The 24975-nt window shown below is 46.5% G+C and overlaps 1 protein-coding gene across 2 annotated transcripts in view; it reads right to left on the reverse strand.

Moving 5' to 3' along the window:
• Positions 1–24975, reverse strand: part of PIK3AP1 (phosphoinositide-3-kinase adaptor protein 1) — a 115310-nt gene that overhangs the window by 17191 nt on the left and 73144 nt on the right. For both annotated transcript variants that reach the window (XM_082722145.1, XM_082722146.1), the window contains 5 exons: positions 15691–15786; positions 13135–13332; positions 11837–11902; positions 9802–10007; positions 6116–6188 (listed from right to left, as the gene is read on the reverse strand). In XM_082722145.1, coding sequence (XP_082578271.1) covers positions 6116–6188; positions 9802–10007; positions 11837–11902; positions 13135–13332; positions 15691–15786 — 639 coding nt within the window. The remainder of the gene's footprint in view (positions 1–6115; positions 6189–9801; positions 10008–11836; positions 11903–13134; positions 13333–15690; positions 15787–24975) is intronic.

The following is a 24975-nucleotide window of genomic DNA, read 5'->3' on the forward strand; positions in this document are numbered from 1 at the left end:
CAGGTGAGCTGGCGTCACAGGGCTCCCGTGATGCCCTGATCGTTCCCAAGTCCGGGCACAGGGCCTCTGGGAGAGGTGTGAGCTCCGTGTACTTTCCAGCCAGGTGCTCTTATCTCCAGGGCCCCACATCCTCCTCCGCCTCTCCTCTGCTGTGGGATGGGTGTGGCCAGGGGTTCAGGGAGTCCAGGAGCAGAGGTGGCTCCTCGAACCAAAGCCAGAATCTGCCTAAGAACCGCGAATAGGGAAATGACAGCCATAGGAAAGAGGAAGTTCGAGGACAGGGTAGACTGAGCCTGTGGGAAACACTCCACACAGAGGATGCCACAAAGCTGGACTGTGGTTTGCATGGACCTCACACATGCCTCATCCTGGAGACGGGTTCCAAGGGCAGTGTTTGGTCCTAGTATTAAACCAGCTTTCTAGGTCTCAGTGTGACACAGATCCTTCCCACACCCTCAGGCTCTCCTCATTACCACGGCGCAGGGCAAGCAGCCTCCTGAGCCTGGAACCATGTGGGCAGAGACCCGCCGGCTGTTCTGCACCTGGGTGTGGGCCCAGAGCGTCTTGGGGCCCAAATGGGTATCAGCCTTTTATTATTTTTTTTTCTTCAGCTTTGACCTGGTATTTTTTTTTTTTTTTAACAACACTCTCTTAAAGGGAGGTTCTTATCTGCTTAATTCACTTCGAGGCAGCGATTTCCCACCCTCAACCGGTTCTAGGAGGAAGGAAAGTAAAATACACAGAAAAAAAAAAAAAATAGGAGTCAGAAGTTCAAAAAATCAAGTAGAGCCAGTCTATCAAAGCCTGATATTCTTGGAAGAAAGAAACAATGGCAGGAATAGCAACCAGTACTATATTGCACAGTACTTTTCCCGGAGCATGTCCACATGGGTCATTATACCTGCTCCGAACTTCACTTCTTCCCCGTGAACTTGATAAGTCAGGTACAGCCATGGGTGAGGAAACTGAGGCACAGAATGGTTTAAGGGATTGTCCTGGATCATAAAGGGATGCAGTGATTGGAGTGGAGGGACAGGAGCGCAGGCTGCCTGGCACCTGGCCTGCCCCTCCCCATCCTGCCACAGATGAGCCCCCCACACACCCAGAACACAAACACGGACTGTCTTCATTGGGGTGTCCAACAAGCCACGGGCCATGCCAACCCCTCTGAGTTACACCATCCATGTTCTACACCATCCCAGCAAGAATAAAACAACTCCCCAAGGCTGAAGAAAGACTAGCACGTTATTATGAACAGAATCTTACTTTTTAATTATCCTTGGTATTCTAACCCAAATCAAAGGAAAATAGTTACCGCTTTTCTTTCCTAAGGCAAATGAGATTTCTAAATAAACAGAGACAGCCCTTATGTTTAGAATGGGCTCCGTTCCTAGAAAAGGTCCTTTAAGCAGAAATGCCATTTGTCAGCCCTAATTTTCCTACAGATCGATGTTACTCTGTGTGTCACTGGTTTCTAAATGCTTTTCTTTTTTCTTTTTCTTTTGGCAAGGGTGGGGAGGAAGTAGAGTTCTTTTCTTTTCTTTTTAAGATTCTATTTATTTATTTGAGAGACAGAAAGAGAGAGAGAGATTGAGAGAACAAACACAGGGAGGGGCAGAGGGAGAAGCAGGCTTCCTGATGAGCAGGGAGCCTGATGTGGGGCTTGACCCCAGGACCCTGGGATCATGACCTGAGCCGAAGGCAGATGCTTAACCAACTGAGCCATGCAGGTGCCCGGGAAAGCAGAACTCTTTCCTCTGATAAAAACAGAAGCTCAATGTGGAAAACAGATTTCTTTTTTTTAAAGGAGATGCAATGGTCAAAGCAGAGTAGGTTGCCCTAAACCTGTCACAATCCTAATCTCTTCCCCTGCATTCCCCTACCCCACCCCACCCCGTCCTGCCACAGATGAGCCCCCCACACACCCAGAACACAAACACGGACTGTCTTCATTGGGGTGTCCAACAAGCCACGGGCCATGCCAGCCCCTCTGAGTTACACCATCCATGTTCTACACCATCCCAGTTCTACACCATCCCAGTACTTCCACAAGCACACACAAGCAGCCCTGGGGCTATGCAGTGAATATAACATGGAGCATAGGGTCCAACTTCCAAACTGCCTGAGGCTTTGTCTGGAAACTAGATGACAAGCACCCCTCCCCCAAGGGACTTCCCCCAGACATGGGAGCTGGCGTATAAATGCCCCCACTTTTTGGCCCCTCCCATGGTGCTGTCCATTGAATCCCAGTGTCTCCTGGGACAAGAAGCTCCAGTCTCCACAGTGGTAACTGCATTTTGCTGGTCCCCTCTCTCTTCCTCTCTCACTTCCCCACTCCCCCTGTGTTCCCCGGGATCATCTCCCACATCAGCTCTTTGCTCTCAAATCCTTGTTGGGGAAGAAAACGTTTTAGAAATGGATCATGGTAATGGTTGCATGATATGGGTGTATTTAACACCACTGAATTGTACATTTAGGATCAAGGATAAATGTTATGTTATGGGTATTTTACCACAATAAAAAACAAAAACAAGGGGAGCCTGGGTGGCACAGTCAGTTAAGTGTCTGACTCCTGGTTTCGGCTCAGGTCCTGATCTCAGATTGTGAGATCAAGCCCCAAGTCGGACTTTGCATGGAGCACAGTCTGCTTGGGGCTCTCTTTTTGTCTTTCCCCACTGTGCTCTCTCTCTCTCAAATAAATAAATAAATCTTAAAAAAAAAAAAAAGTGAACATGAAAGGAAATTCTTGGGGCTAATGGGTCGAACATTCTCCCTATGGGGGAATGTGGTCACCAGTTGTTTCGGTCTAGTGTCAAATTAGATATGGTTTGATTTTCTACTAGTTATGACATTAATCAAAGCCCCTAATGTAAAAGTAAAATACTTAACACCTCCCCCTCAAACCTAGCCAGAGGGTCTTCCTCTTGAAGAGTAGAGGGGAAGGGAAGCGAGGGCATTTAACCATGTTCCTTTGAAAAAATGTAGACCTTGACCATTCTAGTGTAACGACACTGACAGGTATCACTTATTCAGAGCTCATTAGCTTTGGGTGAACTTTGTATAATGTTCCAAAACCCAGGAGTCCAGGACTGGACCCTGGATGGTGAGTCTAAGCCCAGCACATGCTCCCTGGGGGGACCTGACTGAGAGGATGCCAGCTGCTGTGCAGGTGTATGGTCCGTAGGGTGTGTCCACGTGCCAGGCATCTGCACGAGGCCCCAGCTGTCCCCTAACTTGTTCAATCCTCACAAAACTCTCATGGGGGAGGCATTTTTATTTGTGCCACTTTGTAGATGAGGACTGAGGCTCAGTTGGGGCACTTATCTTGTCTGGTTCCCAGCTAGTTGGGGAAAGCAGCAGCTAGGAACTTGACCCCAACCCTGAATGCCACAAGGCCCACTCTGGTCCCCTTTGACTCTCCACCATGTGTGTGGGTCTTGCTTCTGCGTCTCCATTGTCTGGGTGGTAAAGGTGTGAGAACACCCAGTGGGCTCAGTTTAGACCCCCGCTGCCCAACGCCTGTAATTCCAACACTACAACTCTTGGGACTTCAAACACTCACGTACCACCAAATCACAGCTGTTTTTGAGGCTGCCTCTGTGTCTAAGTATGAAATGTTTCATTTAATCAAGGCTTCTGTCTTTGGGTTTATGCATTCTAGTTTTAAAAAGCACCTCATCCCTTTTTCTACCTAGAACCTATGGTCTGACCTGAAGATTACTATGCAGATCTTGAACCAGATTTTCTGCCTTCTCTCCTTTCTCCTCCCTTCAGCCGGGAGGGCAAACACGTGTGAGTTTCGGTAGCAGAAGCATACATGTAAAATCTAGCCACCCAAGCAGACATCTTAGGATGACCTCTCTGACCTTCTGCCATGGTTATAACCTCTGTATGCCTCTTTTCCCAAATGGTCAAAATCATTAATATTCAGTAGGCTAGGGCCATATGCAAAACACTGCACTAGGCATTGTGGGGCAGGCTCTAGCTGGGAAAATCAGACCTACACAAGGAAAAGACTAACTCATAAATTACCCAATGGTAAAGATCTTGCTTTATGGGTCTCTATGTCTGGCAGAGAACCTGGCGTTCAGGTAGATGTTTGTGGAATGAATGAATGGTGTTACCAAACATTTTATTCCAACAGAGATTCCTTGAGCCCAATCAAAGTACTGTCCTATATTCTGGGGATTCAGGAAAGCACAGAACAGCCAAGCTCTTGCCCTCAGGGAGCTTACAGGAAATGACGGGAATGGGCTAGAAAATTTCCGGGAGAATAGGCACATAATTTCAGTCTGTGATATGTGAAAAGAGTGTGAGTAAAAGCACAGTGAGTGGCAGACGGTCACTCTGGAGAGAATGTGGAGAAGGCCTCTCTGAAGAGAACTTACAGCCAAACTCTGAAGGAGGAAAGAGCCAGTCAGTGAAGACATGGGAAAAGTGGAGGAGAGACAAGTGCAAAGGCCCTGGGGAGGGCTGCTCTTGACTCGTTAGAGGAACAATAAAGGAGTCCTTTTGGGATGAGAGCACAGAGTTGAAAGGAAAAGTGGAGGTCAGTGAGGTGAGCTCAGGGCTGAGACCACGTAGGCCCTCTCAGGCCACAGTGAGGAGGGTGATTTTACTCTGGGTGGGACCAGAGCCCTGGAAGGTTTTGAGCAAGGGACTGGCATGATCTGATCTTTTATTTTAAAAGATCACTGGCTGCAGTTCGGAAAATTAACTGTAGAGAAGTGAGAGTAGACATGGGGAGACAACTGAAGAGGCGCCTCATTCATGCAGGAAGAGATGATGGCAGAATGCATGCAGCTGTGGCAAGGGAGACAGTCAGCAATCATCAGACTGAAGATGCATTTTGGAAGCAGAACCTCTGGGAATTGATGGTTTGAATGCAGGAATGAGGTAACAGCAATCAGAGGCAGCAAAAGAGAAGTGCTAGATGAATGCAAGGATAGTAGGTCCTATAAATACTCATGTAGGGAATGGGGTGCAGGGGCCCGAGAATGCCTCACAGAGCAGGGGCTGCCAGCTGGGTCTTGCAGCCCAGGAGTCTTCACACAGGAGAGAAAGAAAAGGCATGAGCAAGAGGCCCGTAGGAGGAAGATGTCATTTTTAAAGACTGGGGTGTCACCTGTCTGGCCAGGGTCATGAGAAGTCAGGCTATTGATGGCAGTTGGAGACAGACTATGGAAGTTATACACAAACTTAGTCCTTTATTTACTGGGGCTCTACTCAAGATCCGAGAGTTTCTGGAAGGCTTTTATTGCCAGCTCTACTTGGCATAGGCTGGCCAAAATAAATCACAGAGACCCACCATGCCAGAGGCTCTTGGTGGAAATATTCAATGTAGGCAAATGCCCATCACTGCTCAGGGCTAGCGGTGCCAAGAGGCCTGGTCCTCCGTGTACACAACTGGAATGTGTGGCCCTGCTATTGGACCCCTACTCCACCTGGCAGCAGCCCTGCCACTGCTGGGTCCTGGCTTCTGAAGCACTGTGTGCTGTGGACACCCGGGATGCCATTCCCTGCTTCATTCAGAAACAGATACTATATGCATGGGATTTTCTCCTTTCTCTGCTCAAAAAACATGTCTTCCTAAATGCCAAGCGGGGAGAGATAGGTGCCTGGGGAGAAAGTTTTATCCTCCTCTTTGAGTGAGAGGACGAGAGATGCAGAGGTTAATCTTTTCATTTCCTTGGTGACATGTCTTATGGGCCAGGTACTAGAGACACAGAATAAACAAGACAGGGGCCCCTGGGTGGCTCAGTTGGTTAAGCATCTGACTCTTGGTTTTGGCTCAGGTCATGATTTCAGGGTCATGGGATGGAGCTCTGCACCACACTCTGCACTGAGTGTGAAGCCTGCTTAGGACTCTCTCTCCCTCTCCCTCTGTCCTCTCACACCCCACATGCCCTCTTGCAGTGAAAAAAAAAAAAAAAAAAAAAAAAAGACAAAGCCATTGCCCAAAAGAACCTCAGAGTACAGTGGGATACCCAGAACTGTAAACAGGGTGATAGGCACTGGGCAAGCATTCTGCCCATTCCAGCCACAGCAGAAAGGAGAGTTAGAAACAACAGGTGCCAGCAGACCCCACAATGCAGCAACCCCAAAAGCTACATACCTGCCTGCTTCCCTGACTTTTGCTTCTCCCTTTGTCTTCGGGTGATGCTGTCTCTCAGCCGTTTAAGATTTTCCTGGAAAAAAATTCAGTTCATTTTCAAAGTATATAGGAGAAATAATACCCTCTGGGCATTGAGAGTTTCTTTCAGATTTTATGCTGTTTGCAAGATACATTCCATTGCAATAACATCTCCAACATGCAAATGAGACTGAGTGCATTTGCCATCGGCCCCTAGAGAAACTCAAGTACTCGTAGAAGTTGTGCCTGAAGAGCAGACCCCTTTCCTACAACAAAGAGTCTCCCCTTCGCTCTGGTTCCCACCTTCTTCCCAGCCTTAAAACCCCCTGCCCTCCTCCTTGTAGGCTCCTTTACCAAGCCAATCTGGAGTGTTTGGAAATACTCCATGCACCCATCTGTCTCTGAGACCCTTTGAAATGTGAAGGGCGATGATTCCTCCCCATCAGTTCATTCCAGGTCTGGGTCAAGGTCCACCTTCTGCCTTAAGGCTCTCCAGACCGCCCCAGGCCTTAGTGACCATAGATGCCACCTGGCCCTGAGATATGCGGCCTGGCCCAGCTCATCTGTGCATGTGTGTGGCCTTGGGGTGTGTGTGTGTGTTGAATCTTCAGAGAGACTGTGCACTCTTAAAGGCCAAGACACCAGGCCTTATAGCTTTCCGAGAGCAGGCAGTCAAGTCTATCAGTCATTGAGCAAAGGTTGAATAGACATGTGAGGGCTGTAATTTGTTGCTATTTTAGTAACAACTACCTCAAAGTATCTGAACATCTGAGAGAAAATGCCCAGGGACTAACATCTAGACATCCAGAAAGGTCCCCTGAAGGAGCCAAAGGAGGCCAGCGTGGGAGGGGTGTTTGGACTGTGACTACAGCTGAGACTGAGCTGGGTCCAGGAAGCAGCAGGGAAACACGGGAAGGTGTGGACTGGGCACAGGTTTAAGGTCTGACAGAGTGGAGGTGGGAGGAGTCGGCAGCAAGGAGATCCACCACCTAGAGACTATGTGGCAGGCCCCACGAAGGTGCCAGAAGCTGGCACCGGAGGGCATAGGAAGGAAGGAGCCAATGCAAGAGGAAGGACATCACAGAGCAAGTCCAAGCAACACATGCAGCTGGCTGGAGACAGGGCAGTGAGGGAGAAGAGCCCAAGGGATAGAACGTCTCAACCTCAGAGTCTGGAAGTTAACAGTGCGGTGAACAGAAATGGGGAGCCAGGACAGGGAAGCAGCCCCAAGGTATGGTTTGTTGCTGGACATGCTGCAAGTTGTGAGCGCCTCAGCAGGACACACCCAGCTGGTGGCTGCACCGGTCCACAGGTGGGACCGGAAAGGGGACACGGACTCAAGACCACCTGCACAGAGAAGGACCTGAAGGGAACCTGGGCGGTGCCCACTCACAGGAGGGGAAGTGAAGGAGACAGACAAGTGGACAGAGGCATAGAGGAAAGGGAAGATGGGGGCAGCCCCCAGAACAGTCTTCACAACCACCAGTCCTGGGATGGGGGATGCTCTAGAAATATCCAGAGGCTCTCAAGGGCACAGAGTAGGGTCAGCTCCCACGGGCTGGGATTGCCTGCCATGGCAAATATGAGCCCCCGTTGTCAACCATACCCAAGAGTTTTTAGGCACGTTCAAGGGACCAGGAGAAGCCTCTTGGATACAGACAGAGACAGCTAACATCTGCTTTGCATTTACTGAGTGCCTGGCATGCTGAGTCCTTTATGTGGTTTACTTTGTCCAATGTTCTCCCTTCACATGTGAGATGGGAAACAGAGGTACGGAAAGGCCGAGGTCATCCAGCCCCGAGTACCAGAACAAGGATGTGACTTGGGCTGCCAGGCCCCGGAACCCTAACTGCTCTTAACTACCATGCTCCGTGGGCCAGTGACTGGCCAGGAGGAAGAAAAACGTTGTTTGCCCAAAGCCAGGCTATTCCCATAGGACCGCAGCTTCCCTGCGTCTCCTAAAAGAGGAGGACCCGGGGTTCCTGTCGGCACTGGAGCACCACCTCACCGTCAGATCTCCAGGAGGAGGGAGGTCAGCCAGCAGAGCGGGGGACCCTCTTTCAGGGAGCACTAAGAAGGCATAAAGTGTAGTGAAGGGAGCATAGACCCTGGTGTGAGAAAGGGCTCCTCTGCCTCACTACTCTCCAAGCCTCAGTTATCTGTAAAATGGGAACAATGGTACTCCTCTTGCAATACACACTATGAGCAACAGAAGAGGTTAGGTCATTCAGTGCTGAGCATTGTCAGTAGACTGTTGGCCCAGCTGGACAAATGCTGCTCGATGACTCACTACTCCCATGCTAGGGAGACAGGACTCCATCTCTGCAGTAGGTGAGTGCTGGCCCCCCAAAAGCAGGTGTGTCAGGTCTTCTGAGGACAGAGGACAGAATATACACCTTCTGGGAAGCACCATGGGGAGATGGAGAGAAAAAGCAACCATTCTGATCCTGCCTTTCCCTCCACTTCCCAGGTGAGGGGTCTTGGACCTGTCCCCTAACGCCCCAGGCACAGCTTCTTCTTTCTAATACGAAAGGGCTGGACCACGGATATGCTTCCTAAGGTCAAGTCTGAGTTCTTCCAATTGCTTTAAATTGTGCATGAAGTACACGTATGGAGTTATATAGATTCTTACAAAAATAACACGAGTCTTGGGTGCCTGGGTGGCTGAGTCGGTTAAGCATCTACCTTCAGCTCAGGTCATGATCTCAGGACCCCTGGATCGATCGAGCCCCGTGTTGGGCTCCCTGCTCAGCAAGGAGTCTGCTTCTCCCTCAGCCTATCGCTCCCCCTGCTCACACGCTCTCAAATAAATAAATAAATAATATTTAAAGAACAAAACAGGAGGGCGCCTGGGTGGCTCAGTGGGTTAAGCCGCTGCCTTTGGCTCAGGTCATGATCTCAGGGTCCTGGGATTGAGTCCCACATCGGGCTCTTTGCTCAGCAGGGAGCCTGCTTCCCTCTCTCACTTTCTCTCTGCCTGCCTCTCTGCCTACTTGTGATCTCTGTCAAATAAATAAATAAAATCTTTAAAAGAAAAAAAAAAAAGAACAAAACAGGAGTCTCCTCCAGGAGCCCCATCCTCCAATCCCAGACTCCTAAATGGTCACCCTAGGGATGGCCCTGAGGTACCATCTCCTGACCTCTGGCTCTGCTTTTGTATATGTGCCTACAGAAATACTGTTTGTGTGTGAGCATGCTCTAATGTGGGTGATTTTTGGTCTGTGACTTGTTTTGTTGTCTTAGTTCTATCTCTTGGGAACAGTCCAGCTTCTCTGAGTTCAAAGGTGTGACGGTTCTGTGAGAGAGCTGGCACTAGGAGTAGAGAGAAAGGTTCTGAAAAGAAAAAAGGCCAGAAAGCCAAAGTATAGGACCACATGCAGAGGGAAGGGGCAGCTGAAAAATTAGGGTTGACAGGTAAGTCTTTGTTCCTGATCCCTAGACTCACGGCAACTGGCAAAGCCATCCAGTTCTCAGCCTGGGGGCCGTGTGGGTACAGATGACAGAGGACAGACATATACACGCATGGATTCACAATGACACTCAAAACACCCATCCCGGGCCTGGCCACAGAAGCTCCATTACAGCAGCACACAAGACAGCGCTGACCCCATCCTCCCCTTTGCCCAGTGATGAAAAGGACCTGAAACCCACCAGACAAAGCCGGTTACCTGCTGGAAGCGGAAGGACTCCGACCGCTTCTTCTGGTTGAGCTGCCACTCTTTGAAGTGGAGCACAGCCTCGTCCACGTTGACGATGCCCAGCTTCACCTGCTCCTGGAGGGTGATCAGCTGCCGCTGGCCTGGGGTTTTCATCCCAGCAAAAGGGTCATATATACTTGACTGAGGCCTGTCCCTCCATGGTCGGACGAGAGGCTCTGCAAAGGATGGCAAAACTCAGGATGACAGCTCCCCGATCAGGGAGGGCAGGCAGGCAAGTGGGGTTAACGAGGCTGGTCACAGGCTCAGGAGGACGCATCTCAAGAGAACGATTCCATGTGGAATGAAGAAGGGGGGCATAGGACAACAAATCAGGGAGGGGGGAGCAGCTAATGACTTCAAAGCCTGTTATACTAAAGTAGACAAGGCCACAGCATTTTAGGAGGCAGGAACAGCACCCACTGGGCAAGTCAACAGAACCCCCAAACCTGAATGACCAAGAAGCCATTAGCCATTAGCCATTGAGACTAAATTTCTCAGTTTCGACACTATTGACACCTTGGACTGGAGAGTTCTTTGTTGTGGCGGGGGCATCTTATATGCTGTAGGATGTAGCCTCATCCCAGGCCATCCCCTCTACCCACTAGAAGCCAACAGCCTCCCCTGCCTCAGCTGTGACAACCAAAAATATCCCAGACATTGCAAGTATCCTCTGAGAGGCAGCACAGTGGTTGAGAACTGCTGCTTTAGACTAAAATCCACTCCCAGAAGAGAAAATACAGGAAATTCAGAGAAGGAGAAAATATAGGAAAGCAGGATGCTCCGGCCCTTTACTTTCCTCCATGCCTCCAAACTGCATGGGCACCATGACTGTGGACCCATGGACATGAAATACCCAAGAAGACTGGAATGTCAATGGAACCAGGATCTATCTCCAGTGTCACCAGGTATAAATTAGGTGCTAAGTGGTTCTCCTTGGGTTGTTCCTCTGCCAACCTCTCCTCCACATGACGAAGTCATGGTTCTCTGCTTTGGAGATTCTCAGAAAATATGAAGGCAACCCCTCTCTTTCTCCAGCTGTGAGTCCATTAAGTTCCGTGGAAAATGAGTTCCCTGCAGACGTGATCGGGCCACTGGGGCTTATGAGGATGACCTGACATTTTACTGCTCATTTCACACAGGGCTATCTCTGAATCTGAATTTCTCTAGCAGGACCCCCTCTGGACATTGTGATTCAGGGAGAGAGCAAGAAGGAAAATGAGAGAGGACTTCAAAGAAGTTCATCTGTTGTTCTTCCCAGCCATTCACTCATCTGTCTATACACACCTACAAACCTTTCTCCCAGACTTGCCTTCTTCGAGGCTGTCTTTAATTGTGCTGAAAGGGGTGTGGGGAGAAAGCAAAAAGCATATGCCCATCAATTCCACTCTCCTGCTACCTAACTCCTTGGGATGCCTTCCAAAGCTTAGATGGTGTCGTGTCTCCTTTTCATAAGAATCCTCGATGGGATAACATGGAGTGTCTCTCTTTAGGACACAGAAGTTAATTAAGAAAAAAAAGGAGGGCATATCTCCTCATACTTCCCGAAAAAGTCTTTTGAGGAGGAAAAAAAGGGAAGAAAAAATGTTACCCAACCGCAAGCAAAATGTCTCTTCAATAAAAGATGAATGAAAGTGTTGCCTAGCCAGTACAGCTGGTGTAAGTAAATAGCAGGTAAGGCTGTATCCTTAGATAAAGCCTGGGGGCCAAGCCACCCACTTTCATCCTGTTGGCACCAATCTCACTATTTACACTATTTTGTGTGCTGTCACAGATACATTCTAGTATGTTTGTATTCTCGGTATGATCAATCTGTACGCTATTCTAAGGTGCCCCAATCTCTACTTCTCTCCCCTCACCATCAGTACAGACCATGCAAGGTGTCCCCTGGACCTCTCTGTGTTTCAGGGCTGAGGAGTCGTTACACCTGCGAATTATTGAAACACGAATGCTCTCGCCACCCGGAAGTTCAGGTCATACGAAAGGAAGCTGAGCACATGGGACTTACCTTTCCGGATGCTCTCTGAGGAAACGTAAAAATTCCCAGGCCGCTCTTGACTTTTTTCTGCAAAAACTATGAGGTAAAAGCCAAATCAGATTTCTTTCTAAGGGGCTTCAAAATATTTTAGATATTTACTGGAAAAATGGCCAAAATCTTATGCAAAAATGGAAACGGTGGCTCACATTTTGGGCCACTGTATGCAGTTCTGTAAAACACACCTCCCGTAGGAGGCAGCAAAGGTGCCAAAACTAGAGGGATTATGGAATAAAGGCATCCCAAACAGACAGGATCTCGATGCCAGAAAGACAAAGCCAGCCAGAGGGTATGATGGGTCGTTAAAGAAAAGGGTAACGTGGACAAGAACATGGGCTGGGCCTGGAGCACCTTGAAACTGGAGAATAAAAGGAAGTGCGACTCAAAATCAAAACTGAAAAAAAAATGCAATATTTGAGATAGAAATTATTTGCTGTTTGTCTGAATTTCATATGTAGCTGGTCACCCTGTACCTGAAGCTCTGGTTGAGGGTTACTTTCCCAATTCGTGATCTCCTTTTGTCACACCTCCCACAACTTCTTAATGCTATTAACAAGGGAATGGAGGTCAGGTGCATAGATCTGCCAATTCCTAGCTCTTACAGTATCTGTAATCCTCTCAACATAATTGAGTCTTAAAAGAGAGCGAAACTGACAATGCGTCAGCATCTAACTGACATCCCGGGGACCACTGTGAAGAAGTCAGACCTGGCTCTCACCAGTTTGTATTAGTGTATGTAGGTAGACAGCCTAGCATAGTGGCTGAAAGCCAGGACTGTGGAATCTCATGTCCTGAGTTCAAATTCTGACTCTGCTACATGGTAATAGTCACCCCAGTAGGTCTCCGTCTTCCTCAACTGTACAATGGAGATGATAACAGCCTTTACCTAATACATTACTGTAAAGATGAAATGACATGTTCCAGATGGGAGTACTCTTGGTAGATTTCAATAAATGTCAACTATTAAAAATTAATAATAGTTTAATAGTTTCAGGAGATAAAAATATACCAGCATTCTTGCCATCTGGAGTAGAGGTCTGTCTTCATACGGCACGTGAATATGTCTGGGAAAGCCAGAAGTGACCCTGACCATGGCCCGTGGGCCAGCTCCAGAATCTTCCCTGAGCTCTAACCCCATCTCCTGGGGCTGGCTAGAGACCATTCAGATAAGCACAGTCTCAGCACAGTGGTTCAGAAGCTAAGAGGATGAGGGGAATTCTCGTCAAGTAGCCCCAAAGAGTCCGCTGACCATCACTCCCTGCCACACTTGCCTTTAGAAATGTATGGCTCATTGTCAGGCAGGTGGTGAGTGCTAGGGGCACCGGCCTCAGGCCTGGGCACCGGCACAGGGGGTCTGTTGGCCAGGTCCACAGTAAAGGCCTCATCGTCATCCACCGTGTGATACACATCTTCTTCTGGACCTCCGTGGTGCAGCTCCTGCTCCAAACCGGCCATTCCCATGCTGTTACCTGGAAACACAGAGAAAAGTGCCGGAAAGCAATGACCAAACAAACTGGGTGATTGACAGTCATAAGAACAGAGTGAGTGACCATAACTTATTTGCCCAGCAAAGATCTTCCCCTGTACCGTCTCCTGTATGAGCTACTGAGAACCCCACGCGAAACAACTGAGAAAACACTGATATCACCATCAATGCAGTGAAAGGGAGTGAGCACTAGGCTCTATCATCTTAATTTTACTGCTGGCATTCAGTTATTCATCCCACTGGGACTAGAGAAAAGGGAGCATAGCCCCCAAAGCCAAAAGACCCTTGGAACCACCCTCTGGTGCCTGGGCAGCAGCATGAGGGCAGCCAGGAGGTGTCGTCAACAATGGCTCCAGCAATAAAATGACCACAGCAAATGCTTGCTGTGGACTTCTCTGTGCCAAGTGCTGTTCCAAGTATATTACCCGCATTGTCACCTTAGACGGTGTTAACGATACTGTGGAAGAACTATAATCACTCTTGTTTCACAATTGAAGAAGCTGGGCCCTTGGGGATTTAAATAATAGGCCCATAGTTACGTAAAGCTAGTTGGCATCCAGGAAAGCTGTCTCCAGAACCTGTCTCAACCTCCATGCTCTATGGGTTTTTTTGCAACCTTTGCCCCCCACTCTGCCATCCATCAATCAGAAAGATGCTTGCCTCTCCCCCTCTGTCCCTGGGGTCCCACAGCCATAAGGTTTTTGCTGCCCACTTCCTGGTGCGATACTCTGTGCTGGGACCCGATTGCAGTGGGTTTGAGAATCTTGGCAGACCCGACCATATGCATCGCCCCTCATCCACGTGAGCTGTGTGACCTCGGGCACCTCATATACCCTCTCTGAGCCTGATTTCCCTCTGAGATCTATTCACAATGTACTGTGAAGACAAAATGAGACAGTAGAGGAAAAGCACCCAGCTCAGTGCCTACACATAGTAGGGGTTCTCCTCTCATTTCCTTCTTCTCCCCAGCACCACGCTGCTATCAATAGATCTTTATTAAATGCCTGTTTGAGATACAGAAATGCATAAAGCTTGGGCCTTCTTCCTACAAGATTTCCAATTCAGTGATTTATCAGAAGCTTTTTAGTTGCCTCTTTTCTGAGCTGTGGGGAGACCACTCTTGGCTTCCCAGTGTCCTGGATCCAGAAGACTCATTGACCAGGGGTCCCAACTTATCCAGGGGCTCTGAGTTCTAATGTTCTCCCTTCGAGAAAGTTTCCACTAGTGGAGAAGTTCCCACCTGCTCATCTTCGAACATCTTGTACAAGCGCATGAAGAAATTCTGGAGAGGCTTGTCTGATGTTAACAAAATGAGGCATCCTGGGGGAGCAGGTGGCTACCCTACTAGTGACAGTGATTCCCAAGGTGCCTGTCCCCTTCTGCTTTTACAGCATGAGAACAGCCATAGACAATAGTAAGTGAATGGATATAAAGTGTTCCAATAAAACTTTTTTATAAAAACAGGCAGCTAGCCAGGCTATGGTTTACTTACCACTACTCAGAACTGTTCTTTCCTCTTCACTGTCAAAACTGCTTCTCCCATCCTGAACCCCATCCTCTTAGCGTCCTGCTTTCTATGCCTACTTTATCAACAGACCCCACTCCCATTAACTGTAAATGATTGGACAGAGTTAAGAAATCAGCAACACAACTGAACACCTTCCCTCTCTGACCTTCCATGATAATAATAATGACAATAACAACAACAATCATAAACCTTCCTTGCTTGCTCTATGCCTAGCCCTGCTCTGAGGCCCCCTAGACAATACATCATTTAATTCTCACAACATTCACCTGAGGACACGGAGGCCCAGAGGAGTTGAAAGTTTATCCAAGGTTTTCCAGCCAGCTGAAGGGGGAACTAAATACAGATCAGAGTTCATGTTCTTAACCATGACGCAAGATAGGCTCAACTTAACAATGTTTGCATCCACTCCTTTGTGTTCTCCACCTTCTCCAGAAAGTTGTCTCCTGAGGGCACTTGATCACATTTCATTCTTCTCTGTGTCCTCTGGCCCAACATCCAGAGCAGTGAGTAGCTCATAGTTAGTACTCAATAAACTTTAGTCAAATAAAAATAAGCCCATGCATTTTAAAATAGGTCTAGTTGGATGCAGCTTATTACCCACATGAGTGGCTCCGGCGGTCTGAACTCCTTCCTGGCCTACTGTGACAGGCTGATGGGCAGCTCACAGGGATGGAGTGCCTTCAATCACGCCATATGCCAGGTACGTGGCAGCCCATTCCGTGAATGGAGCAACTGTCACATGGAACCAGCCAATGTTCTTACGTTTGCTTCTCTTTCCCTCTTTTTGCTTCCCTGCTCACAGTTGCGAATTACCTTCTAAAAACTTGCGGATCATAGAGTCCTTAGTGGTCCGAGAGAAACCATCTCCAGGGATTGGATTAGATGTACCGGCTTGAAGCATTTCAACATCTATAAGAGAAGGAAACTAAGAGTTTAGATATTGTTCTTTCACATAGGCAAGGAGATTTTACAGATGGATGTACAAGATTCGACGAATCAAGAGATCGTGAACCAAGAGATCCAAGAATTCACGAATCCATCCATCTTCCCACCCACGCATGCATGCGTCCACCCATCTGTCCAACAATCTATCTACTTAGTAAGAACCCCCTGTGAGTGTGAGGTATAGAGGAGAGCAACATTCACAACTGTCAGGCCCTTTCCTAGACCACAGGACTCAAAAGGTATAGATATTATGCTCGTCTTCATTTGAAACAATGGGCTTAATTTTTTTTTTTTTAAGATTTTGTTTATTTATTTGACAGACAGAGATCACAAGTAGGCAGAGAAGCAGGCAGAGAGAGGAGGAAGGAGGCTCCCTGCAGAGCAGAAAGCCCGATGCGGGGCTTGATCCCAGGACCCTGGGATCACGACCCAAGCTGAAGGCAGAGGCTTAACTCACTGAGCCAACCAGGCGCCCCTGGGCTTAATTTTTAAATGGATAATATAGCATTGTTTATAACAACCAAACACCAATGGGAAGCAGAAGTAACAAAGAACAGATAAAACTGGTTTATTCAAACAATGGAACTGTATGCAACAATTAAAAAGAAGATGTTGGAGCCACTCCTAGCACCGTAGTGCCATCTCAACAGCATAGCAGAAGAATTCTATTTCTAGGTCACCCACGGACATGATTATTTATAAGGAGGAAACACACTGATCTTTAGTTTTCATTATTAAACAAGAACCCACAAAGACCAAAACTGTGTATGAAAACCATTCAGGTCTCACAGTAGCTTTCTACTGTAACCCAAATAACCAACAGGGCCTATTACTTTATGACTCTGAAGTATCTGAAGTATGTTTTTTGGGAGCAAAATTTCAGCCTTATATTAAAAGTAGAGCTTTGATATTGTCAAAGATTGCACTTTCACTGAGTCATATCACTGAGTCATATCACACAATGAGGACATTTGCTTAGGCAAAATATGTAGACTGAAGTTGAAATAGTAAACTTGGAGAAAAAATGGTTTGAATTTAATCAATATACATAGATATGCCATTTGCTTACCACTTTGATCTTTGGGGACCAGCTAAATAAAATCTGGTGGTTGTATGAAGACTTCAAAGCAACTATTTATGTCACATTTCCCAAGAACAGTCACTGAAAAGAGGTCCTGGTCATGAAGTAATGTTAAGGATGATAAATGTCATATGACATAATCCTTGTTTTGAAACAAAATATTTATTTTTTTTTTTAGATTTTTTTTTCATGACAGAGAGAGAGCAGAGGCAGAGGCAGAGGGAAAAGCAGGCTCCCCACAGAGCAGGGAGCCTGATGTGGGACTCAATTCCAGAACCCCAGGACCATGACCTGAGTGGAAGGCAGATGCTCAACTGACTGAGCCACCCAGGTGTCCCGAAACAAAATATTTGTATATTCCTAGGAAAAAAGACTAGAAAGGAATATGCCAAAATGCATATAGTGGCTATTTCTGAAGTAGTATAGATTATGGACATTTTATTTTCTATTTTATACATACCTTTGTCTTCCAAATTATCTATGGTGGCTTTTGGAGCTTTCATAAATGAGAAAAACTTTATTAACACTTTTTTTTTAAAGATCCAGATAATTAAATCAAATATATACAATTAGATTTTCGAAGCAAAAATAATTTCAGGTTATTAAAAAAATAAATTGTGGCTCACCTGTCAATTATCAGATTAACTGATTTTTTTAATTATAAAAAATGACAGATTTTAAACTTTCTAGGGACCAGACATTACATTATTACATATCACAGCTCTTAGTTTCATACTTCTGTGATAATCAAAATATAAATTATATGACCATAAAAAAACATAAAATTGAATGAAAAATCTGCAGACTGGTGTTTTCAGTATGATATGGTTTATATAAAGTTTTAAGGCCTATAAAACAATACATGCTGGGAAGGATAAACATTGAATTCATGGTAATGGTTACCTCTAGAGAGGGAAGGAAGAAAATTAGACTCCAGAGGGGGTTCGGGGCAGGCTATGATATGTAATTTTTTAAAACTCTGAGACAAAAAGAAAGAAAGGAAGAAATACTCTTGATAGATCAGAATCTTTAACAAATAAAACATTTTAGAAAATCAATATAGTAACTATTGCCTCCAAGAAAGGGAGAATAAGATTCTATTTTTGTATTTGCTTATATATGCAAAAAGCAGCTCTAGAAGTAGATGGAAAAAATTAAGATCAGCGGTTTCCCAGAACTCAAAAGATGAGGGACAAGGACTGGAGAAGGATTTTTCACCATTCACCCTTTTAGAGTTGAGTTTTTTAATCTACTGAAAAAAATAGGATAAAGAAATAAAGTACTTGGGTCATGTTTATGTTACCTTAAATGTTATGCAAACAAAGAAGAAGAAAAACCAATTACTTTTTTCTACCTTTTCGGTTTATTGTTTCCTGACACGGCGGAGACATCACATGGGCTGTAATGGACCTTGACACTCTCTAGTCCAAAGCTCTGCAGTTCCAAGTAAGGAAACTCTCCTGTCACCACTGAGTTCTATAACGTAAGCCACAGAGACATCAGGGTGATGGAACTGATTCTGAAACATACCTGGAGGTGTTTTAATTTTAAAACTTAAAAGTTTGTGATAAGAACTGACACATAATTCACTTTTTAAAAAAAATACAAGGCCAAAGGCGCCCAGGTGGCTCAGTCAGTTAAGTATCTGCCTTCGACTCAGCTCATGGACCCCAGGATCCCTGGATTGAGCTCCGCATCAGGATCCCTGCTCAGCGGGGGAGCCTGCTTCTCCCTCTCCCCTTGTTCCTCATCCTCTGCACATGCTCTCTCTCTGTCAAATAAATAAAAAAAATCTTTTAAAAAAAAGATTTTTACTTATTTATTTGACAGAGATCACAAGTAGGCAGAGAGGCAGGCAGAGAGAGAGGCAAAAGCAAGGCTCCCTGATGAGCAGAGAGCCCTATGGAGGTGGGGGGCTCATCCCAGGAGGCTGAGATCATGACCTGAGCCGAAGGCAGAGGCTTAAACCCACTGAGCCACCCAGGTGCCCCAATAAGTAAAAATCTTAAAAAAAAAAAAATTCAAAAGGGGTCCTGGGTGGCTCATTCAGTTAAGTGCCTGCCTTCGGCTCAGGTCATGATCTCAGGGTCTTGGGATTGAGCCCCGCATTGGGCTCCCTGCTCAGCGGAGAGCCTGCTTCTCCCTCTCCTTTATCTGCCACACTGCCTACTTGTGTGCTCTCTATCTCTCTGTCAGATAAATAAATAAATAATCTTAAAAAAAAAATTCGAGTCCAGATAATTCTACTTATTTGAAATTTGCTGTTCAACTCACTGAACTGTGGTTTTATTTCCCCCATGGAATTAGAAAGATGGGACGAAAGGTGTATGCCAAAGACACTGTGTTACTCTGCCTCTAAACACCCCTACCCCAAACCGCACCCTCCTAGCCACCTGACCCTGACCCAGCCTACTTTTGAAACTCCTCATTCACACAGCAATAAAACACAGAGGAATCCATCCCAAAGTAAAGATTTGCTTGGATCAGACACCCTAGAGATGAGGGGAGGGAGAAATTCCGCAGGCCTGGTGCTGCACCCTCTAGGAAATCGCAGCCCCCTCAGACTCCAGCATCTCCAAAAACCTGGGTAAAGCAGCACCAGGACAATTTCTTTTCTTTCTTTTTTCTCTAAATTCAACTAATTAACATGTATTATTAATCTCAGAGGTAGAGGTCAGTGATTCATCAGTTGCATACAACACCCAGTGCTCATTACATCACGTGCCCTCCTTAATGTCTGTCACCCAGTTACCCTCCCCTCCAGCAACCTTCAGGTTTTTTTCCCCATAGTTAAGAGTCTCTTATACTTTGTCTCCTTCTTTGTTTTTATCTTATTTTATTTTTCCCTTCCTTCCCCTATGATCCTCTGTTTCGTTTCTTAAACCCCACAGTCGAGCACCAGGACAATTTCAATCACCAATAACCAAACCCCCAGGCTGGCAACACCAGAGTGTAAGCTTCACAACCAGCCATTCCCCTTGACAATGGTAACACAGTCACCCAACAGCCTAGCTATTTTTACTAACAAAGTTCAATTTGAGAACTGATTTCTACATCCAAGAGGTCGATGCACAATTAAAGAAGCTACAAAGAGTCTTAGAAAAATAAAATGTGGAAGAAACTGGCTGCAGCATGACCAGGCCTGGCTGGACCTGGTGTGCTAATGTCACAAGGGTACAGGCTTCTGCCCCCAGTATGATGACCCCCATCCTAATTTGCTGGGGGTTTTGTGGATGAAAGCATTAAAAAGGAAAAAACAATGAGTACTATTAATAAAACATATCAACATCAAGATCCCTTGATACAATGCACTGAGGAGGACACACCATTTCTATGGTATTCTTCCAAAAATTTACAACCTCAGTGTACTCACAGAAAACAGGTAACCAACCCAAACCGAGGGGCAGTCTACAAAATAAATGATTAGCATTCAAGACAAAGAATGACTGAGGGACACTTACACATTGGAGGAGACTAAGGAGAAATAAACACATGCATTGGGAGATGTTCTGTAGTCTCCGCATCTGAGATCCCATCAGCGTCTAGCATGACCCCTACAGGGCAGGGAAAACTAGTGTGACGTGAACAAGGCCTAGAGGTCTGTTGGTGGAACTGCACCAACACTGATCTGGTTTTAGTAGTTACATTGCGGTTATACAAGAGCTAGTATCTGGAAAACCTGGATGAAAGGGATATAGGAACACTGGCATTTCTGCAATTTCTAAGTCTAAAAATAGTTAAAAATAAAAAGGGCTTCTTTAAAAAAAAGGGGAGGGGAGAAAGAAGAGGAGGGGAGGAGATTTGAAAAGCAGAGGAGGAAATGCAATGGGAAAACTAAAGAAGCACGGCCCCCAGGGATGACCTACATTGACCCTTTCCTGTTCACCTATGGACTATGTCACCTTCCAGAGACACCTGTGAGCCATGCACATTGGGTACTGTGACCCAGGTGGAGCTAAATGGGCCACCCGTGACAGATCTTTTTCCTTTGTAATCACACCTTAACTAGACCTGCTAAATATAAGTCCTGTGACCTTAGTAGAGTCATTTCTTCTCCCCGAGCCACGCTGGAAGGGTGAGGAGAGGCTTGGACACTAGGGTCAAAATGCAAGGCTCCAATTTTGATTCTTCCACTCCTGGACAAAGGACTAAGACACCCACCAGTCTGACACCAAGCAGACTTCTTAGATCCATCTGTTGGTTCAGTCTCCCAAGATGACCAGGGGCCATGGTGGCACCAATCTGCTCAGGAGGATGCAGGACGCAGGCCAGCAGGTCGGCGCCAGGCAGCATTCCTCCTCGAGGGCAGTCACCAGTCCAGGAGTTCGTGGGCAAGGAGAGGAGATCCGGGTCAGGCAGGTGGAGGGGCCACCCTAGTGAAAAGCCTCCCAGCCCACAGGAGCGACATTACTCATGGCCACTCCCCAGGCAGCCTTCCAGGGTCTCCACGAGCAGGCCAGAGTCACTGCTCTCAGGGAAGCCCAAAGTATGCCATCCCTTCCGGGTCCTCATAGTGCACACATAGCTCCTCCCAGTTCCAGATGCAATTTACCAACCAATTAGGGGTCATTTTTATCATAAGCAATGTTGCCTAGAAACATAGTTGACATTTGGCTCTTATCACGTTTCCAGGGTAACAGAGCTGGAAAGTCAAGCGAAGGTCAAATTCTCAAACAGAAGGGGAAATGATAGCTGTTACATTAACTCTTTGCCCATGATTTTCTTGGGTCAAGTTCTTTAAATCCTCTCAGCTTCTCTCTTCCTGTCTGTAAAACGGTGATAAGAGTAGTACGTATCTCATAGATTTGCCATGAGTATTACGTGAGAAGGCGGCCAAATGCTTAGCACAGTGCCTAGCCTAGAGAAAAGTGCTAAGTAAGGCAAGCAGTTATTACTACTACTATTATTACTGTTGTCTTTATTATTAAATTCCATTCCCAAGCTAATGTCCTAAACAGAGAACAGTTTATGCTCAATTTATGCTTCTTCTTTTTTCTTTTTAAAAAAGATTTGTTGCTTTATGTTGCAGGGGAGGGGCAGAGGGAGTGGGAAAAAGAGTCTTAAGCAGACTCCCCGCTGAGTGCAGAGCCTGATGCAGGACTCAGTCTCACAACCCTGAGATCACAACCTGAGCCAAAACCAAGAGGTGGATGCTTAACCAACTGTGCCTCCCAGGTGCCCCTATATTTATTCTTCACAGTAACTTTGTTTGAAGTCAAATCTCCATCAGAGTAATAAATGCTTAAATTCAGTAATATCTGAATTTCCACACATATTCTCAAATATCATATGTATTACATTTCCTAGAGAAGAATTACATCTATTACACCCATAAAACATTTTTCTATTTGAATATACTTAGAGCATAGGGGAAATCTTAAGATAACAAATGCCAGTGTTTTATAATAGATTTATGTGTGGAAATCTGACTCACACACAAGGCTTGCTGGGCATTTTCTGGACCCTGGCTCTGGAACACCAAGTCCCAGACGAACAGAGCTACAGGCCTCTCTCCTCCTTTGCCAAGGCTCTGCCCATGCAGTCCAGACCTGAGCTGGAGGTCCCGTGCCCATTTATCCTGTGCTTTCCTGAGGCCCATCATGTTCTTTATTTGTGGGCTCAGCAATGAACATGGAAATTCTAGTAGCTCTTCAGTGCCTTCTGGTTCCATCCTATGCTGCCAGGATGGTAGTAGAGGCTGATCTTAAAGCCAGAGGCTAAACCAGAGGCATGGCCGGAAGAATAGGACGGGTGCAGGGTGCAGGAGGGTGGTTTTAAGACACAGGAGAAAGCCTGGGTATCCCCAGTCAAGACCCTGACAAGGGCTGGAGCCAAGGGAATCATTCACACTCAGGAGACCATCATAAGTCAGAGGAGAGCAGCAACTGAAGCCAGACAAGCAACAGAGGTGAGGACACTATTGACTGAGTGACCAAGGCAGGTCGGCATCACAGTCAGAGGTGGTGGTTACCTGCATGGACGCTGGTATCCGAGAGAACCAGGCTCAAGGCCCGGCTCTGACTCTTACTAGCTCTGTGTTCTTGGGCAAGATACTTGAGATCACACAGCTGTATATGTCTGTAGAGTGGGGATAAAGAATGCTGCTACCCACCACATGGGGAAAATGTAGGGGCTGAGGGAGACAATGCTTATGAAATATTTAGCAACAGTGCGAGGCACTAAATATTAATGGATGCCATTATTATATTGAGACAGCTAGTGTACTAGTTTTCTGTTGTTGCTATAAAAAATTCACCACAAGCACAGTGGCTGAGAAGAGCATAAATTTATTACCTTATAGTTCTGTAGTTTGAAAATCTGAAATGGGTCTCACTGGGCTGAAACCAACGTTTGGAGAAGACTGCCATCTTTTCCAGGAGCTCTAGGGGAGGACCTGCCTCCTTGCCCCTTCCAGCATCCAGAGGCTCGAGGCTCTCTTCCTCTACTCTTGAGGCCAGCAGTGCTAGGCAGCACACTTATCTGGACTGAGTCGTTCTCGCGGCACCATCTGTGGTCTGTTTGCTGCTTCCTTCTTTCACTTCTAAGGACCCCTGTGACTACTGTGAGCCCACCCCCCCATCATTCAGGACATTCCCTTTATGTCAAGGCCAGCTGAGTAGCAACCTTAATCCCAGCTGCAACTTTCCTCCTCCGCCGCCAGGTCTTCTAGCCCATTCATAGATTCAGGGGCTCTCACTCTGCCTACCACAGATGGAACCAAGGATCAGCACAAGTTTCCTGCCCCAAATTCCCTCCCCATATGAGGCTGCCAAGGGCAATACAACCCAGGGATTAGGGCCACCTCAAGCAAGTCCATCATGGCCACATGGGGACTCAGCAGCCCTGGCCAGACGTAGGCATTGCACACTGCCTCAAATGAAGTTACCTAAAAATGACTTTCGTTCTGCTTATATTTTAAGTAAAATGATTCTTTTGATACTGGATTGAACATAAGTGTCCTTGAGTTAGACCAAGAACAGCAAATACATACATTGGCCTCCGATTCCATACACTCAAGGCAAACACTCAGCAGTCATAGCATTCTTTCTGGTCTCAGGATCCTCAGCCCAGCCCCTCAGGCACTTGATACCAACAAACAGACACTGGCACATGAAATTATTTTTCAGGCACTATTTGCCATATCTGTATTAGGGAGTAAGTCCTAGTAATAATAGACCCTACCTTTGTAATAATAAAGAAAGTGTCCAGTTGTTGGGAGTTCGTGAGTACTGAGACTCTCTCCAACTCTAAAGGTGACAACCCCGTGTGCACATACAAATCAGGCATATAGTGAGGGCCACAAGATTGACTGAGATATACCCTAAATTCCTCAGGTGAAGACCTGCAAGTGTGGTTCCAGACAAAGGACATTTTGTAAAGGAATCCTCCATTTCTGGATGCTCAAGGTTTGTATTTCCGATTCCAAGCACTTAACCATCACCACCTGTCCGTTAAAAATAAACTAAAAAGCCCAGAAACATGCTGGTCTAAGGAGAAAGGACAAAGTTCTTTCACTTCAGCAGAGACAGAAGGAAAAAGATACACATATAACAAGGAGATGAAGGGGCCAAAGTCCCTGGGGAAGAGCCAGCAGCATTATTACGCTGTACCTCATTTGGCACAATCAGAAAGGAGTGATGGCAGTCAGGAAGAGCCCATGCCTGGGAAGAAAAGAGCTTGAACAGATGAGAGAAAGCTTAGGCAGGTGTTTAATTAAGGAATGAGTTGAGAGCAATAATGAATTTTCAAGGAAGCCCATAGGATACTCCTCAGGGGACATAAATCTAGATCATTTAGCTGCAGTGGAAACTCATCCAAATTTTGTGTTGTTAATTTAATATAAAACCCAATCAGTATCTACTATAGTAAAATGTCAGATGCCGAGAGGCCATTCTCCTGGAAAGGCTCTCAAAGCCTGAAGGCAGGCCAAGAGAATTATCTTTTCACCCAGTATTTTTATAGCCAAAAAAAAAAAGCCTTAGGGCAAGAAGCAGGCTGGGAAAGCATTCGACAAACCTGGCTGGTTCTACCAGCCAGGGGGGGATAACGTGCTTTCGTGGGCGACGTCGGCA

The sequence above is a fragment of the Mustela nivalis genome (assembly GCF_964662115.1).
Source record: "Mustela nivalis genome assembly, chromosome: 2".
NCBI lineage: Eukaryota > Metazoa > Chordata > Mammalia > Carnivora > Mustelidae > Mustela > Mustela nivalis.